The sequence below is a fragment of the Diorhabda carinulata genome, chromosome 10 (assembly GCF_026250575.1).
Source record: "Diorhabda carinulata isolate Delta chromosome 10, icDioCari1.1, whole genome shotgun sequence".
In the NCBI taxonomy this organism is placed as follows: Eukaryota; Metazoa; Arthropoda; class Insecta; order Coleoptera; family Chrysomelidae; genus Diorhabda; species Diorhabda carinulata.
The window spans coordinates 15,284,000-15,302,549 of record NC_079469.1 but is presented as its reverse complement, the minus strand read 5'-3'; the positions used below and the strand labels follow the sequence as shown (position 1 = coordinate 15,302,549).

At 35.7% G+C, this 18,550-nt stretch overlaps 3 protein-coding genes across 3 annotated transcripts; 1 reads left to right on the top strand and 2 right to left on the bottom strand.

The window, feature by feature from the left end:
* The first annotated feature begins 471 nt into the window (after positions 1-471).
* LOC130898727 (uncharacterized) lies at positions 472-7,716 on the top strand. The gene is made up of 8 exons (XM_057808207.1): positions 472-711; positions 848-1,322; positions 1,371-1,453; positions 1,808-2,192; positions 3,714-4,100; positions 5,479-5,655; positions 5,722-5,949; positions 7,444-7,716. Exons 1-8 carry the CDS (start codon positions 495-497, stop codon positions 7,700-7,702), a joined length of 2,211 nt encoding a protein of 736 aa, XP_057664190.1. The 5' UTR covers positions 472-494; the 3' UTR covers positions 7,703-7,716.
* A 57-nt stretch (positions 7,717-7,773) lies between these two features.
* On the bottom strand, positions 7,774-14,747 carry LOC130898728 (cysteine dioxygenase type 1). Its single transcript, XM_057808208.1, has 4 exons — positions 14,332-14,747; positions 10,370-10,602; positions 10,145-10,311; positions 7,774-7,903 (listed from the first exon to the last, which is right to left on the bottom strand). Exons 1-4 carry the CDS (start codon positions 14,559-14,561, stop codon positions 7,868-7,870), a joined length of 666 nt encoding a protein of 221 aa, XP_057664191.1. The 5' UTR covers positions 14,562-14,747; the 3' UTR covers positions 7,774-7,867.
* Positions 14,748-14,914: 167 nt separating this feature from the next.
* LOC130898923 (E3 ubiquitin-protein ligase RING2 homolog spat-3-like) lies at positions 14,915-15,739 on the bottom strand. Its single transcript, XM_057808523.1, has 2 exons — positions 15,434-15,739; positions 14,915-15,376 (listed from the first exon to the last, which is right to left on the bottom strand). Exons 1-2 carry the CDS (start codon positions 15,737-15,739, stop codon positions 14,915-14,917), a joined length of 768 nt encoding a protein of 255 aa, XP_057664506.1.
* Positions 15,740-18,550: the final 2,811 nt, after the last annotated feature.

Here is an 18,550-nt window from a genome sequence, read left to right as displayed (position 1 = left end):
TATTTCACGTTGTTTTTTATTTTCCTATACCAAAATATCCCTTTTTTGAGGTTAACGGTACGTGTTGTGGTCAAAACTCAACTAATACCACTCTTATGTATAATATGTAAGTTTATATACACCTAATCGTGTCTTCATATATCATAACTAATCGTCTATCTCTGTTTCGCATTACCGTATTCGATGTTCTATTTCTTTTTAAAATGATAATTAGAATAATTGTTCTATACGCACTTAGTGAATATACTTTCACGTATCGTCTATCTTAGTTTAACAATTTCTTATTTAATGTTCTATCTCTTTTTAAGATGTAACAGAACTGATAGTTTTTATCATGACAGTTAGTTAACGTATCTTCGTGTGTCATACAACTAATTGTTTATCTCTATTTCACATTCTCGTATTTGATATTTTGTCTTTCTTTAAAATGATAACGAGCGGAAACATTTTTCGATAGCGAGCGTACCCTCATGTGTCAATTACTTTACAGAAAAATGTCAGTTACATTTTGCAATCACAAAATTAGATACAAAAAATTACCTAACCGTTGTTCTGAAGATAATCTTTCGGAAAGCAGTTTCTTAAGCGAAAGATTTTGTTACGAAGTTTTAGGAAAACCCTGTGTCGATTTAAAAAAAAAATCCAGTTTTCCTCGAACGTTATCCAATAGGTCGAATTTTAACAAAAATTTTAAAATTCCAAAACAAAATTGTGAGTACAGCCATATATAAATAAATTCTGGTGAAGTTTTATAATAAAAATAAAAAAAATCAATAATATCGAGTAAGTAAATATCTAGTATACAGGGAGAATCTTTATTAATGAAATTTACGTCGACCATTATTAGTTGCAGTGTACAACTTGATGGAAGAATCAAACTTTCGACGAATGGACAAATCTAATCAAAATATCGATGTTGAATCGGAAAAAATCATGGAGGGTAGTTTCGATTCACGAATTTCTGATGTTAAGAAAGAAAATTCTAAAATGAATTCAATATACGAATCGGCTGAATATATCGTTGCCGAAGATGATCGGTCGACATCGAGACGAAGCGAATCGATCAAAAATGGCAGTGATCGTGAAAAACAATCGATTGAATCTATTAAAAATATCACGGATCGTGAACAACTTTCGATTGAATCGATTAAAAATGTCACGGATCGTGAAAAACAATCCATTGAATCGATTAAAAATGGCATGGACCGTGAAAAACGTTCGATTGAATCGAACATGAACGAACGATTATCTTCTACTGTGTCAAAGGACTTATCGTATCCTCGTTCTTCCTTTAAGCCGAATGCAGTTGACGAATTGGGAAGGTAAAATCTTGTGAATGTTTTTAAGGAGGTAAACGATGATGTTTCTAGGTTAAGTAACGAACCCTCACCCCATATAAATGAGAAGAAATGGAATAAGAGGTATTCAAAAGAGGGGGAGATTTCTAATAGAGGTAATTTATACAGGGCGTTATATAATTTATTTTCGAAAATATATCTGAGACGTAAAATTTCAAATTCGATTACGTGCTAGAGAGTGAATCACGAAAGTCTATATTATATTTTATTTTTATACAGGGTGGAATCGCGGATATGATATAAAAATGACATTTCCGACGTTAATACAGGGTGGAATTGTGTAAATCTTTAATTTGAAATATCTTTGACTTTTATACAGGGTGGAATTGCGAAAATAATATAAATTTAACACATCTCAGCGGTTAATACAGGGCGGGATTATGAGAATGGTTAATTTGCGTTAATACAGGGTGGGATAGCGGAAATGATATGAATTTTACAAATTTCAGACTTCTCTCCTTGCTACTGCAACACCGATTCCCAAACTAGTTATCCCTCCATTTTGAAACAAAATCGTCGTTCCGCGACATCGAACATAGACAAATACCCCGTCAAAGAGAGTAGATGGAGCGCGTCGAAACAAAGATATGTAGACGCAGTTCAACAAACTTCGGATAATCGATTCGTTTCGAATACCAATACGAAAGAATCGATTACCGTTCCTCTTGTCGATAACAGCGTTAATACGATTAATACCGAAACCGCCAGTGTTCAAATCACAGAACTAAATTCGAGTAAAGTGCAAACTACGGATAGTTCGACTACGCCAGATGATGAAGTTTGCTTCAGACCGATACAAAAATTATGTCATTGTCAAGAGAATCGAAATGATTGGTAGGTATCTGTAATGACTGTAAAAAGATTTCTTCTTCTTTTTCTTCGTGAATTTGTCGTTATTCCATCGATATATTTCCGTTATAATGCAACAATATTTAGAGTCGTTACAGGGTGGGATTACGGAAGTGATATAAATTCGACGTTAATACCGGGTGTAATCGCGGGAAAATGAATATTTCATAGTTTATACGGGGTGAAATCGTAAAATGAGATAAATTTGACGTATTTTGGACGTTTATAAAGGGTGAAATCACGGAAACGATGAATTTGACATATCTTGGATTTTTATACGGGGTGAAATTGCGGAAACGATGGATTTGACGTATTTTGGAAGTTTATACAGGGTGAAATTACGAAAAAATGAAATTTAACGATTCTCATGCCTTTATACAGGGTAGAATAGCAAAATTGACAATAATTTTACGTATTTGGACGTTTATACAGGATGGGATTGCGGAAAAAATAAATATGACGTATTTCAGGCGTTAATTGAGAGTGGAATCGTGGAAATGATCAATTTGACAATGTTCAAATGTTTATACAGGGTGAAATCGTGAAAATGAGATAAATTTGACGTATTTTGGACGTTTACATGGGACGAAATTGCGGAAATGATTAATTTGACAGGTTTTAAACTTTTATACTGGGTGGAATCCCGTAAATGATGAATTTGACATATTTTGCATTTTTATACAGGGTGAAATTGCGGAAAAAATGAAATTTAACGACTCCCGTTCCTTCATACTGGGCGAAATCGTGAAAGTGACATAAATTTTACGTATTGTGTACGTTTATACAGGGTGGGAAAAATAAAAAAATAAATTGACATATTTCAGACGTTGATTGAGAGTGGAAAATCGTGAAAATGATCAATTTCACCCTGGTCAAATGTTTATACAGGGTGAAATCGTGAAAATGTCATGAATTTAACGTATTTCATATGTTTATACAGGGTGGACTCTTCAAAAAATGAATTTGACATATTTCAGACGATTATACGGGGTAAAATCGTGAAAGGGACATAAATTTGACGTATTTTGGACGTTTATATAGAGTGAAATCGCAGAAATGATTAATTTGACATAGTTCAAATGTTTATACAGGGTGAAAATCACATGAGTTTAACGTATTTTGATGTTTATACAGGGTGGAATCACGGAAATGATGTATGTACATATGAAAAAATTCACACAATAATACAGGGTGGAATCACGACAATCATATAAATTTGACATTTCAGATGTTTATACAGGATGGGATTATGGAAATTTAAATATTTATAGAGTGGAAACGAGAAAATGATCAATTTAACGTAGTTCAAATATTTATACAGGGTGAAATCGTGAAAATGACTTGAATTTAACGTATTTCGTATGTTTATACAGGGTGGGATTATGGAAATCTAGACATTTATAGAGGGTGGAATCGCGAAAATGATATAAATTTGACATGTTCCAGACGTGAATTTACAGGGTGAATATTTTTTGGTTATAATCCAACTTTTAACAATATTTACAGTTTGCACTATCATAAAAGAGATCAAAATCGTTTTTCCGCTTCGGATCGTGTCGTTAATATAGAAACGAACGTCACCGTACCTCCAATAATGAGTCACGTTTTCCGAAAACCTCAGACGAAGCACAATTCCTACACTTTACCTTCCGAAACTCGCGGATATATACAGGGTGATACGCGGAATATTAGAAACAGTTATACAGCCGGTATGCCGATTCAAACGGATACTTCAGATTTGATTGGTTATTCAGAAGATGACGTATCCGATGATTACCGGTCGGAAAATGGGGACGTCGATCGATATCGATGGTATACTAGGAATAATACCGAGTGTCCCAAATATTTCGTCAATGACGATGAAAAATATGGCGCGCCCTATGAAGGATGTCGGTAAGTAATGCAAGTATTTTGTTTATGTGTCTGTCTCTCATATTACAACGCGTATAAACAAAATGGTTGAAGTTTTTCATTATTTTATCGATTCTAGCGATTTTGACAGTATTTTCGAATCGAGTAGCACACTATATTTTTTCTACGACCATGGCATATTAAGTTAAATTTTTCATTTATTTATCATATTTACTCATTTATTAGTATTGGAACGTCTTTTTCATCAATATTTGAACCCTCAGAATGACGTGGAAACAAAATGGTGGGCGAAAAACTGTGTTTTTATCATATTTCTTACAAATTTTTGCCAATAATTTTTTAACCGATCGAAATTGAGAAAAGTTTATTCCAACCTTTTTAAAGTATGTAAAAATTGCTACAAAACGTGAACTCCTTTTTTTATGACAAATATTTAAATGGATATGGTACTTAATAAATACGTAATACCGAAAAGCACCTTCAAATTCCATATCTTATACTATATTTGATCCGAGTAATGCACTATATTTTTTCTACGACCATAGAATATGATCTAAAACTTGTTCTCGAAGTATTGAAATATTTCGGAATGTTTTCGGTTTCTATATTGGAAGTAGATACTCTAGGAGGGTACCGGAGCGGACGTTTACGGGCTACGTCGTAGTATCCTTATCGTCACGTCTAACCGCAAATTGGGGTAACCGCAAAATTAACGGTGTGTGTTAAAAAGAGACGGTAATTTTCATAAAGGTAAACGGCTATAAAATAAATCAAAAACCTTTGTCTTGTCCAATTATCGAACAACGATGCAGGTTAACTACGAAATAAATTGGACACCTGAAGAATTGGAGCAGCAACATTATTTCAAGTTGTCACAAACAACTCTTCAACATGATTTTTAACACAAAACGGCAAATTTGCGATTATCGCAATCTGCGGTTAGACGTGACGATACAGCTCCGGTATTCACCTAGAGCGTCTACAATTGAATTTTCAGTTTTTAAAATTGAAACGTGTGTTTTATCCATATTCAAACACTAGGGAAAATGTGAAACAAAATGGTGTTTTTATCGTATTTTTTTCAGTTTTTTGAGAATAACTTTTCAACCGACCGAAATTTGAAAAAAATCGTCATAACCTTTCTGAAAATAGATTAAATTTGCTACGAAATTGGACCATTTTGGTTTTTCTTTTACAAAAATATATATAGATATAGCCCTTAACAGCACAATTATATCGAAACGCACTTCTAAATTCCATTTCTATCAGTTTTCTGGCTAATTTGTAGTACTACTACCGATTGTAATAGTATATTCGGACCGAGTAACACACTATATTTTTTCTACGACCCAAAAAAAGTATGAACGAAAAATTTATTCGAACCAATTTAATTTATTAGATGTTGCCAAAATAGAAAAAAAACCGTTCCAATTACGTCGAGAACGTCCAGATATTACCGCCCACGCCCGCCTCCCATAGATTACGATTTAACGAGCTCCGAGGAGGATTTTTATCTCGATCTCGACGATAATAGTGACGATAATTATTTCGATTATCACGAAAATAGACCTACAAGGTAAAAAAAAAACTAGAGAAAATGATAATTTCGTTACAAAATTTTTTTCCCATTGTTTAATTCAAGACATAGAGGTTTACCTTATCAAACCAACGACCAGTACATGGATTTGGTACAGGAGCTCGAAGAAACCCTACAAACGAGAAATAAAACGAGAGTACAAAGGGCCCGAAACGAATTCGAATATAAAAGCAGATTGAACGAACCTTTGGAAAAACCGATAATCGATTACGAAGAACCGAGCGATAGCGAGGAAACTCTCATTAAAAAAATTTCGGAATTAGCCGAAAAGAGGTAAAAGTGAATCTTCAACCTACAAATCGCCTTTTAGCTCCAACTTCCAGTGTCCTTTTAACCCCTTTTCTATACGTATGACACCCCAGCACCTCGTTACCCTTTGAAGAAGATCCTTCCAACGTTCAATCCCAAAATCTCCTGAACCAAAACGTGCGAAAAGGAGACCAACAATTCTCAACAAACCCACGACATCGTCTTCAAGCCTCTTGAAAGGTCTCGTGATCCGCAGATCCGTAGACATCCCAGCACCTCGCCAACCCCTCGGAGAAGGTCCTTTCATTGTCCAATCCCAAAATATCCCGAATCAATTTTTGGATTGGTGCAGAAGAGTGACTCTCAATTTCCAAAAACTCAACGACATCGTCTTCAAGCCTCTTGAAAGGTCTCGTGATCCGCAGATCCGTAGATACCCCAGCACCTCGCCAACCCCTCGGAGAAGGTCCTTTCATTGTCCAATTCCAAAATCTCCTGATACAATTCTTGGATTGGTGCAGAAGAGTGACTTTCAATTCTCAAAAAACTCAACGACATCGTCTTCAAGCTTCTTCGGAGCTTACGACTTCTACCTGAAACTTCTCCTGAAGTAGATAGTCTCGACATCTGCAGGTCTATTCGAGAGTAAGTTTGGATGACTTCAGGTCCGTCCCGGAGAGAGGAAACGTCTACTACACACGATTTTCTCCAAAACTCGTGACTTTTGAACAACTTATTCTCAGATACAGCCAATACAAGTGAGGTCTCAGCCCAAGTGACACCGTTTATGTTAATATTGACTTTCTGAGCCGTCTAAATGACCTACAACCACCTGGATCACTACTAGATGGCTCCAACTACTCTATCCACCCCTTCCACTGCTAGCGATCTTGAAAATTACCTTCCTTGTCAATTCCCCCAGGTCAAAGTTCCCCCCTCGTCGACTTTTTTCATTCTTCTCATATCAGCTCATCCTTTTTGGGCCTTTTTGAGTGTATACTATCAGAATTATAATTGATGCGAGTTTCGATGACCAAGTTACCGTCTTCAGAGTTCGAAATCTTTCAAACTCGAGATAACTTCTCCGGGATGTTACTTTTTTGTTTTTTTTACGGAAATTTTTGTTTTGAAGGGTATTTTTTTGACAGCACTCCTATTTTTGATTCCTACGTCACCAAAAATTGACGAGATAACCGTTTTCGAAAGCTCTAGAACTGTTCACTAGAAAACGAGGAGTTTCTTTTATTTTTTTTCCTTAATTACGATCGTGATGTTGTTTTTCGAAATTAGAATCTAATATATCAGATTTCCCTCGTATAACACGTCGTTTAACATTGATACAGGGTGGACAAAAATCCAAAATATGCAAGGAATCGAACGTAAACGCTTCTGGTTTCGTAAATCTTCCTATTAGTAAAATTCCTTTTATTGTTTATTTTCCATACTTTCCTTATCCATAATTTTTTCCATCTAGTTCTAGAACGAATGGAATTATCGTTTTTTCGTATTTTCTTCCAGGAGAATCGATCATAATCGATTTCCTTGTAAAGGAAAAGCGTGTTGCAATTGCGTGTTGAAAAATGACGTTAAATATGCGCGTTCTTCTTCTAAACCTACGGTCAAACCGCCGAAAAAGAAGAAGAAACAGTGGGTGTTGAATAATAAAACGGGAGAATGGTATAAAGCGCCATCTGGCGATTCGATTATGAACAAAAGGGAATCTTTGAACAAGAATCACGAATGCGGGTGTAATTGTAAATGTGGTAGACTCAAATAAACGTAAAATCTTTTTGTTTTCGTTTATTGTTCAAGTTTTTTTCGCGTTTTTGAGTTTTTACTTTGAGAAAATTTTAAAAGTGAATATTTTATTCAGAAAAACAGTACAAAACAAATTAAAAATATTACTACGATGTCGAATACGACTCCCCGCTGTTTAATATGCTCAATTATCCTCGGGTTCAATAATTTCCTTGCTTTCCTGAAAAAAAAAAAAATAATGAAAATTCAAAATTGTTCAAAACGAAGACGAAATTGTTTATATTTTTACGTGTTTCAATATTCTATTTGTGATTTATCGTCGTATATCGCGTAAAAAACAACAATTTTTATAACCCCGTTGAAAAACCACAATATTTTTTACATACGAGGGTTGTACAAAAACTTTCCGATCTCGAATTGAAGATTTCAACATATTTGGAGCAATTTTGAACGCTCAGTAGAACGTTTGACAGTTGTATGAGAGAGTATTTGTCAAAAAAATTGAGTATTGAGCTACCTACGAGAATAATTGAGGATTTACCATCATCCAGTCCAAGATATCTTCGAAATTTCCATTAAGATAGAGAAAATGACGAGTTTGAGGCGTTGTTTTACCTCCAAACGATGCTCCAAGAAGTTTTTGAAACTTTTAAACTTGAAATCGTAGTTTGGAGAAGAATTTAATGAAGACACTCAAAGCTGCAAAGCAGAAACTTGATGGATGTTAGTTATATGATAGCAGAAGCTTGAGAAAGGAAACTTGGAAATAGATACAGAAAATGACGAGTTTCAGGCGTTGTTTTACCTCCAAACGATGCTCTAAGGAGTTTTTGAAACTTTTAAACTTGAAATCGTAGTTTGGAGAAGAATATGATGCGGCATACAACGTACCGATATACATGTTGAGAATGGAATCGAAAACTTATCAGACCACCCTCGTATTTCCACTTGATTACCATTTGACCACTTCGCACTATTTTTTCAAGGAGTCCAGAGTCGTATTCATCCCAAAAGCAAAATTGGTCTAATGAAACATCCCTATAAAATATCGTACACGCCCTGTATACTATTTCGCAGTAATACGGTGTTATTGAAAATTAAACTAATTGATAACAATTAATGACGTTTATATCAATCAGTTGCTTAATAATATGGAAATTTTAAAAAAAAATTGTTATCTATAAAATTGTTTTTTCAATTCTTATTATTATAAACATTTTGAAACAAAAACATATTTATAATAAATTTTGCGAATATTTTACGTAATATTTTCCAAATATTTCCAATTTAATCCATGCGGGATTCCGTGGAATCCTTTGGAGTACGTGAATATATTTACAGGTTATCTTTTGTTTCTAAAATAAAGATTTTCAAAAATTTCGTTTATTTGTTTTTGTTTCCCATTTTGTGATGAAAAAAAAACCGGCAACTCTCTATCTCTAACAAAGTTTGAGGGCGAAAAAACTGACATATTCCTTCCAGAGGTCAAAAAAATTAAAGCATTATCCATTTGGAACAAATTTAAGGGCGAGAAAACGGCTTTTTTTTATTCTGAAATAAAAGGCGAAAAACCCGTCGTCAAGAAATGTTACTTTCATGAAACTGCCATCATTCAACCAGAACCTGCGCCCAACAGTTGAATGCAACCCCAAAAAATCGAACAAAACATTAAATTTAAATTTTTGGATCAATTTACTTTTTGGATAGCCCTCGTATATACATCTATGAGTAAATTAATTAATTTGAAGCATAAAAAAGTGAATGATTCATTTATAATTGGATTTTTTCAAAAAAATACTCGACATACTCCATTTTGAAAATTTATACATTTTCAAAAGTTTGAGATCAATAAACTTTTCCATGGGTTTGAACCAATTCTTTATAATAAAAAATAATTATCACATTTTTAGGAATAAAACTATTTATTTGTATATATAAATTTTAAAATCAAAGAAAGTCCTGTCCTGTCATTATTATTAGTCTCCGCCTTCGTTGATTGACGTTAACGATCTCGATAGTGTCATTAACGTTGCAATAGGTGGCGTTCTCTTCGCGTGAGATTGGCCCTCAAATTAAGATACAAAGTAAATTATTTTCGCATTTTTTTAGGCTATTGAACCTTTGATACCTTTTTTAATTTAGTATTTGAGAATATGAATTACGATTTTATAAGCGTAATAATGAGAAAATCAAAATCAACCGAGTTTGGATTAAACATGGCGGTCAAGGCCACTACACTGATACTGTATTAAATTTTTCTGTCGTAAATTCACGTAATTATGGCATTTTGAGAATGCCATCTAGTTTTTTTAAAATGTATTTAAAAAAAAAATATAAACTACGAAGCTAAGTCGCGGTTTTAACTTAAATCGATTTTGTTTAAATCTGATTAAACGTTGCGGTTCCCAGGTCCGTAACTACAATTTTTTAGATATTAATTATTAATAGATTTAATACTTACTTTGTTACGTTTTCCGAAAGTGGAATAAAATGTAACGGAAGCCGTCGATGTATGTCCAGTACTTTGATTAAAAACTGTACATTTGTTATACGGGGGACAATATAAATGTAAACTTATAGCTGTGTCGAAGCTCGACGCGTTTTCTACTCGATGTAATCCTAACGAATCTGAAAATAGATATTAGTGAAAAATAACAAACTAGCTGACTTCGTACTGCCTCAATACCGTTTATATACGCCACGTCGTTAAGTCGTAACTGCTTCCTACTGATCTCCTTCATCTGTTCATCTTTTCCCTTCGGCCATTCGAACCTGATCTCTTCTAATGACCCTTGAAGTATTTTCATAAAACAATGAGAATTGGCGTGATCGTGGATAGCGGAACCATGTCCTTCGCCCCAACAGAGCGTCATTAGATTATATTTCCCGTTACCGTGGTCAACCAAGTTCCTCGTATATCTGGAAAAAACAACAAGTTGAAAATGAAAATACCCCAAACGTTGATAAAACTGACAATACTTGATTTACTAAATCAATCAGAACCCTGGAAACCCAGTAGGAACCCTGGAAATGCAATAGGAACTAGGATAGGTGCATTTGGGCCAGGAACTAAGTGTTCCAAATCAATAAGAACCCTGAAAACTCAATAAGAACAAATATAGGTGTACATAGGCCAAGAACCAAGAATTCTAAATCAATAAGAACCTCGAAAACTCAGTAGGAACCCTGAAAATGCAATAGGAACGAATATAGGTGCATTTGGGCCAGGAACTAAGTGCTCCAAATCAATAAGAACCCTGAAAACTCAATAGGAACATTTATAGGTGGACATGGGCCAAGAACCAAGAATTCTAAATCAATAAGAACCTTGAAAACTTAGTAGGAACCCTGAAAATGCAGGAGGAAATAGGATAGGTGCATTTGGGCCAGAAACCAAGTGCTCCAAATCAATAAGAACCCTGAAAATTCAATAGGAACAAATATAGGTGGACATAGGCCAAGAACCAAGAATTCTAAATCAATAAGAACCTTGAAAACTCAGTAGGAACCCTGGAAATGCGATAGGAACTAGGATACGTGCATTTGGGCCAGGAACTAAGTGCTCCAAATCAATAAGAACCCTGAAAACTCAATAGGAACCCTGAAACTGCAGGAGGAAGTAGGATAGGTGCATTTGGGCCAGAAACCAAGTGCTCCAAATCAATAAGAACCCTGAAAACTCAATAGGAACCCTGAAACTGCAGGAGGAAGTAGGATAGGTGCATTTGGGCCAGAAACCTAGTGCTCCAAATCAATAAGAACCCTGAAAATTCAATAGGAACAAATATAGGTGTACATAGACCAAGAACCAAGAATTCTAAATCAATAAGAACCTTGAAAACTCAATGGGAACTCCGAAAATGCGATAGGACCAAGAACCAAGTAATCTAAATCAATTAGTACCCTTCGTAGCATCTTCTAAGAGGAAGTCCTAGTTATTGGAAGAACATTTTTTTTTGTTTGGATACCAGCTCACTGTGGTATACAGAGGAACTAAAAAAGAGACCTGGATTCCCTTCACCAGACCAGAATCGTTCTAGTTCCCTAGGAGAAACTATTCATAAGCAGAACTGAAGAAAATAGAGTCGAGAGCTCGAATGGGGGTCTATATCTGGTCTTCGGTACTCGAGACTCGATACAGAGGAATTAAATAACGAGATTGGTGATCCCATTTTCAAAAAACTCGAATCTTGCTCCATTCTACGCAGATTTGGAAAGAGATACAAATCGCACGGTGCGAGATCCGAAGAATAAGGTGGCTGTCAACAATATTTCCGAATTTTTCAATATCTTCAACCGTTTTTGACGTGGAAGAACGACCTGAACGTAAATCATCTCCTCGGCCATCTTGAAAATTCAAAAACACGTAGACGCGACAAACATTCGTTGCCATAGACTTGTTCGAATAAATCATCGCAGTTTTTCCAACTTTCATGCGAAATTTCACAACAATCCGTCGGTATATTTTTACGTCAAACCAAAAAAAAGTAGCTACCGTAAAAACGAAGGCTACGGCTACACTGGTTTGTCTACACTTACGGCAAACATCGCATTCTAAAGAGTAGTAGCTAGTCGCTTCACTTTACAGTCACGTAAGTTTCAAAATGTATTTGATATAAGTGAGAAAGTCGAATTATGTAAATTATGTGTTGAAGTGGATAATAGAAGATGTTATCATTTTTATTTGTGATTTACGCGCTTTATCTCGTATCGTAATGGCAGCCAAGAATGTACCATAAATTCATAAAATGTTTTAACATAATTTCAGAGAAACTAGTTTTTCACTTTATTTAATAAAAACTTCAACGTGTATCTCGTTACGAAATTTACATGAAAAAAGAAAAGAAAATGACAGTTAAATATGATATTGATGCTTTGACAATTATCTATATACAGGGTGTTTCATAAAAAGGTAATCCCGTCACTAGGATAGATAGAAAATGTTTCGAGTTTGCTCGGTAAAAAATTTTCGTCTTCAAGATAAAAGACGCCGAAGAAAAACACGTTTTTTACTATTTTCCCTTAACTACTGGCAACATCGCATTGACGTTTTATACGAATATGTTTTGGAAGCTGATACATCGATTCTTTTTATGTCTGCCTCTCATAGAGGGCGCTACTCTTCATAAAACTCGAGGCTGTTTACCGTTTTCGAGATATTTTGATGATGGTGCGTAAATAAACAAAGATGACGTCAATGTCAAACTTCATGACACTAATGACAGATTTGACATAATCACTTTAGGGTTCACTGTACGTCAAAAATTTCGATAAACTTATTTAGATCTATCGTCGTAAAATATTTTGACTTAAATAAACTCTTTGGCAATACTGTTATAGTCCATTCATTTATAAGTGAAGCTGAGTAAAAACTAATATACAGGATGGTTCTTTGTAGAATAAATTTATTCATAACCTTGTAGATATTTTAATAGTTTGTTCTAACTTCTTCTTATTTGTTTTTCTACGCTCGAAAACTCGCTTGCGTCAATGTCAAACTTCATGACAGTAATGACAGATTTGACATAATCACTTCAGGGTTCACTGTACGTCAAAAATTTCAAATAAACTTATTTAGATCTATCTTCGTAAAACAATTTGACTTAAATAAACTCTTTGGCAATACTGTTATAGTCCATTCATTTATAAGTGAAGCTGAGTAAAAACTAATATACAGGATGGTTCTTTGTAGAATAAATTTATTCATAACCTTGTAGATATTTTAATAGTTTGTTCTAACTTCTTCTTATTTGTTTTTCTACGCTCGAAAACTCGCTTGCGTCAATGTCAAACTTCATGACAGTAATGACAGATTTGACATAATCACTTCAGGGTTCACTGTACGTCAAAAATTTCAAATAAACTTATTTAGATCTATCTTCGTAAAACAATTTGACTTAAATAAACTCTTTGGCAATACTGTTATAGTCCATTCATTTATAAGTGAAGCTGAGTAAAAACTAATATACAGGATGGTTCTTTGTAGAATAAATTTATTCATAACCTTGTAGATATTTTAATAGTTTGTTCTAACTTCTTCTTATTTGTTTTTCTACTCTCGAAAACTCGCTTGCGTCAATGTCAAACTTCATGACAGTAATGACAGATTTGACATATTTACTTCAGCGTTGTCAGATCTTAAAACTTAAGTAGCAACTCTACTTTATTCTTATTTATATAAGTATTTATATCAAAATGGACAGTTTTGTTTTGATTTACTGTATATCACGCGATCTATAGGGTGGACAAAAACTTTTGACTAATAGTGTACGTCCAAAATTTTAAATAAATTTAGTTAGATTTATCTTCGTAAAAAATTTTGGCTTCAATAATCTTTTTGGCAATACTGTTATAGTCCATTCATTTATAAGTGAAGCTGAGTATACAGGATGGTCCTTCTTAAACGTCTTTTTATATGTTTTTCATGATAAATCGCGTTGGTTTCATGATTTTTTCGATAGAAAGTTTGTTTTAAAAAAATAAGTAAGAGGTAAAAGAGAACTAAATCAAGTAATAATGACACAACTGCAAAAATGTGGCAAATACGTATAAATTCGTAGGTAATATGTGAGTGGAAGTTATTTTAGTATTTATTTGGTTATTTTCTATGGGATTTGAAATTTTAATTATATTTTTCAATCGACTTACCTGAATCTATCAAATTTAGCGAATTTCTTCCAATCAGACGGTGTCGATTTGTACGATTTCATGACGTAATGTACTAAATCGATATTAACCTTGTCACTGCTAAAAATTTGTCTCAATTCCCTTATCAAATCGTCCAAATTATTAATCACGGGCAAATTACTTCCCATTTCTTTATAAAACTTTATATCGTACTCCTCCTGTTCGTGTTTATTAAGAACGCAAACTTCCATCTTTTAGGTTAATGTTGCGCCGAAGAAAAATAACTGTACACTACGTATCCTCGCGTATAATTTGACTTAACCGACTTGAAATAGATAAACTTTTATCTTGGGTCAAAAAAATGTAAACACTGGCAATGCAGTAATTGCTTAATGTTATTGTGATAAAGTGGACGTGAAAGAACGGCTTATAAACTCTGGTCGAACTGACTGGGGATTTGGAAACTGAAAAATCCACATTTTCTTTCGATTTCGAACTAAATCAGAGGCGGAACGAATTACATTACATCACAAACCAAATTACATTTCCCAGCGATCATTTTATTAAAATCAAAAAAGTTATAAAAATTGTGTGAAAATATAAATTAGTGAAATCCTCCGTAGTGTTTACCGTGACCTGCAGCTGCGGCTCCGGCAGCCGCAGCGTTCGATTGAGCTAAATGAGCCGCGGCGGAAGCTTTTTCTGCCGCCGCTTCGGTCTGGTGCAAATCAGCTATACAATTCTGAAGCTGCGAAGACAACTGATTAATACGTTGTTTGGCTTCGACGACCATTGCGTGTTGCGCGGCTGCAGCTTGAGCTGCGTCTCTAGCTGCCTGACTGGCTTGTTGGGCTCCTTCTTGGGCTGCTGTTACTGCCGCTGTTAACGAATTCAGTTGAGATTGGGCTTGGTGGGCGGTACTTTCGGCAGCTTGAGCCGTAGCTTGGGTTTGTTGATATAAAGCTACTTCACCTTGAAGCTGTTGTTGGGCTTCGGCTAACTGTCTCTTCAAATTACTAGCCAGAGCTCGTTTACCTACTAAAGCGGCTTGTGCAGCTTGCGCGGCCTAAAACATATAACAAAGAACAAATATTTATTAATTTAATAGATTATATCGGCTTACCCCATGAGCAGCACTGGCTAAACTGCTTTTTATTCCGAAAGCAGCTTGACTTCCAGCTGTATGTTGACTTTGTACTGCATTATTAGCTTGTAAAGCTGAGTTATGTGCCAGACTAGCTAATTCAGCACCAGTAGCTTTACCGGTGTCGTAGTCAACGTGTCCATGATCTTCATTTCCATTGTAGTGACTATAAGACGTGTAAGAACTTTCTGGAAACGGATCAAAAACTGCGGTTTCTTTCTTATGTTTCACAGCAGAAGTACATACTGTTATTACAATAGCAATCACCATACAAATCTTGATCATTTTCACTGGAAAATCAATAAAAAATCTACAAGTTACAAGATCTAGTTACGTATCATGAAAATAAGTAAAAGAATATGACCAAATGATCCAATTTGTTGGTGGAAGGATTCCTCATAATGCCTCCTGACAGAATTACAAAGTACTGTTTTTGAAAGGCTCTATATGAGCTGGCTGGAACTAGCTGCAGAAGTGGCGTGGTTCGATAGGTCTCAAGGAGAAAAGAATCTTCATGATGCCCCTTGAAAGGGCTGACTGGACTTAGTTAAGATCAAACTGCTTAGGTGACAGGTTCCTAAAGGACTCACAGCGGAAAGCATCCTCCTGGAAAGCACTATAAGAGCTGGCTGGAACTAGCTGGAATCTAACTGCAGAAGTGGCGTGGTCCGAAAGGTCTCAAGGAGAAAAGAATCTTCATGATGCCCCTTGAAAGGGCTGACTGGACTTAGTTAAGATCAAACTGCTTAGGTGACAGGTTCCTAAAGGACTCACAGCGGAAAGCATCCTCCTGGAAAGCACTATAAGAGCTGGCTGGAACTAGCTGGAATCTAACTGCAGAAGTGGCGTGGTCCGAAAGGTCTCAAGGAGAAAAGAATCTTCATGATGCCCCTTGAAAGGGCTGACTGGACTTAGTTAAGATCAAACTGCTTAGGTGACAGGTTCCGAAAGGACTCACAGCGGAAAGCATCCTCCTGGAAAGCACTATAAGAGCTGGCTGGAACTAGCTGGAATCTAACTGCAGAAGTGGCGTGGTCCGAAAGGTCTCAAGGAGAAAAGAATCTTCATGATGCCCCTTGAAAGGGCTGACTGGACTTAGTTAAGATCAAACTGCTTAGGTGACAGGTTCCGAAAGGACTCACAGCGGAAAGCATCCTCCTGGAAAGCACTATAAGAGCTGGCTGGAACTAGCTGGAATCTAACTGCAGAAGTGGCGTGGTCCGAAAGGTCTCAAGGAGAAAAGAATCTTCATGATGCCCCTTGAAAGGGCTGACTGGACTTAGTTAAGATCAAACTGCTTAGGTGACAGGTTCCTAAAGGACTCACGGCGGAAAGCATCCTCCTGGAAAGCACTATAAGAGCTGGCTGGAACTAGCTGGAATCTAACTGCAGAAGTGGCGTGGTTCGAAAGGTCTCAAGCAAGAAGGAATCTTCATGATGCTCCTTGAAAGGGCTGACTGGACCTAGTTAAGATCAAACTGCTTAGGTGACAGGTTCCGAAAGGACTCACAGCGGAAAGCATCCTCCTGGAAAGCACTATAAGAGCTGGCTGGAACTAGCTGGAATCTAATTGCAGAAGTGGCGTGGTTCGAAAGGACTTACGGTGATGCTTCATGGAAGGACGGTATTGCAAAGTTCGATCACCTATTAAAAGACGATTCTGGAAGGCACTAGTTAAGATTGAACAGCAGCATGGAAGAAATGCTTCGGATGTCCCCTGACTCGGTTACAAAGTACGACCACCGATTCCAAGCTGATTCTGGAAGAATGCAGAAAGGCGGTAAACCTTCTCTAGGGACTTAGAGGCAATAAAATTGACGACGAAGTGAAAAAGGTTGAAGCAGTTCAACTTCTAAACAGACATAGCTTCAAACGGCTACAGATAGTTGGTGGAGGAGAGTTCTGGTTGACTCCAGTTCTGGAGAGCCTTCTTGGTATATGGCGAGGGCGATGATGACATTGAAGATGAAAGAGGGTAAACGAACTAAGTTACAGTACAACCACTAACTGTCGCATCGTAAAACTAACCTCTAATACTTCATATAACGTGCTACGTTGATTAACAGAAGGCAATTGACATTGTAGTAAAAGATACATTATTTAAAGGTTACTCACCAAAAAGTTGAATCTACTTCGGTTTGTAGTATTTGGAGGATGAAAGGAGACTGATTCAACTTAGAAAACGAGATTTATTTATACAAAAATCCAATACAAGAGGGGTTTTCTCATTTATTAGATTCAATTTATTGGTATGAAATTAATGGAACACGAATTGTCCATTCTCTTGGTCAACGACTGTTGATTTTCAGTTGTATCATTAAATAGTTTGTTAGAAGACATTACGGTGATTTTTTTTTTGTTAAAATCGCGCGTGAATAATCAGGACAACGGTAAGTACGAATCACGACTCGTTTTTGTATGAATTTTGCGTCAAAATTTATTAAAAAAATGGGTTGAACGACATCATAAACATTTCTAGTCGATCTATTTTGACTATGAGACGATAATTCACGTAATTTTCGTCATTTTCTGCGTCTAGTTCTTGAAGAGGAAAAACTTGGTCGTGGAGAATGATAAAGTGAACGAAAGAGCTCAAAAAAACTTCGATCTTCAAAGTTAAACTCGTCTTGGTGGATCAATAGTTCAAAAAGTCTATCAAACTATTCAAAAAATTGATTGCTACTTTGCTAAATCATCCCCAAATCTCTGTTTAAAGTGGGTGTGTAAATAAACTTACAGCAGCAACGAATTCATTGATCTTGAAGTAATTTTTTGGGTTAATATGCATTAAAATTATTATTATTCCACACCGATAGTCAGTCGAGTGGACTGCGCGTGATAAACCGACTCTTAAATCGTGGAAAGAGGCAAAAGTCATTAGACAAGGTTATGGCACCAGAATTTTGGAAAGTGCATGGTATAATATCAATCGATTAGCTTAAAAAACGTAAAAACCATGAGCAGCGACCATAATTTAGAGTTTTTGTAGCCTTGGAAGGAATAAAACGGTCATATTTGAAGAAGAAGAATGTGGTGCTTCATGCACTCGTTCCAAATCAATGAAGTCCATCATATTTTCCAAATTTAGCTCCCAGC

Bases quoted from the DNA above. Each gene is read 5' to 3' on its own strand.
- LOC130898923 (XM_057808523.1), bottom strand. From the start codon at position 15,739: ATGATCAAGATTTGTATGGTGATTGCTATTGTAATAACAGTATGTACT. The intron at 15,377-15,433 runs GTAAGCCGATAT...TATATGTTTTAG, and splicing joins TAGCCAGTGCTGCTCATGGG to GCCGCGCAAGCTGCACAAGC.
- LOC130898727 (XM_057808207.1), top strand. From the start codon at position 495: ATGTCAGTTACATTTTGCAATCACAAAATTAGATACAAAAAATTACCT. The intron at 2,193-3,713 runs GTAGGTATCTGT...CAATATTTACAG, and splicing joins CAAGAGAATCGAAATGATTG to TTTGCACTATCATAAAAGAG. The intron at 4,101-5,478 runs GTAAGTAATGCA...TTAATTTATTAG, and splicing joins GCGCCCTATGAAGGATGTCG to ATGTTGCCAAAATAGAAAAA.
- LOC130898728 (XM_057808208.1), bottom strand. From the start codon at position 14,561: ATGGAAGTTTGCGTTCTTAATAAACACGAACAGGAGGAGTACGATATA. The intron at 10,603-14,331 runs GTAAGTCGATTG...TGTTTTTTCCAG, and splicing joins GCTAAATTTGATAGATTCAG to ATATACGAGGAACTTGGTTG. The intron at 10,312-10,369 runs GTATTGAGGCAG...ATCTATTTTCAG, and splicing joins CGACGTGGCGTATATAAACG to ATTCGTTAGGATTACATCGA.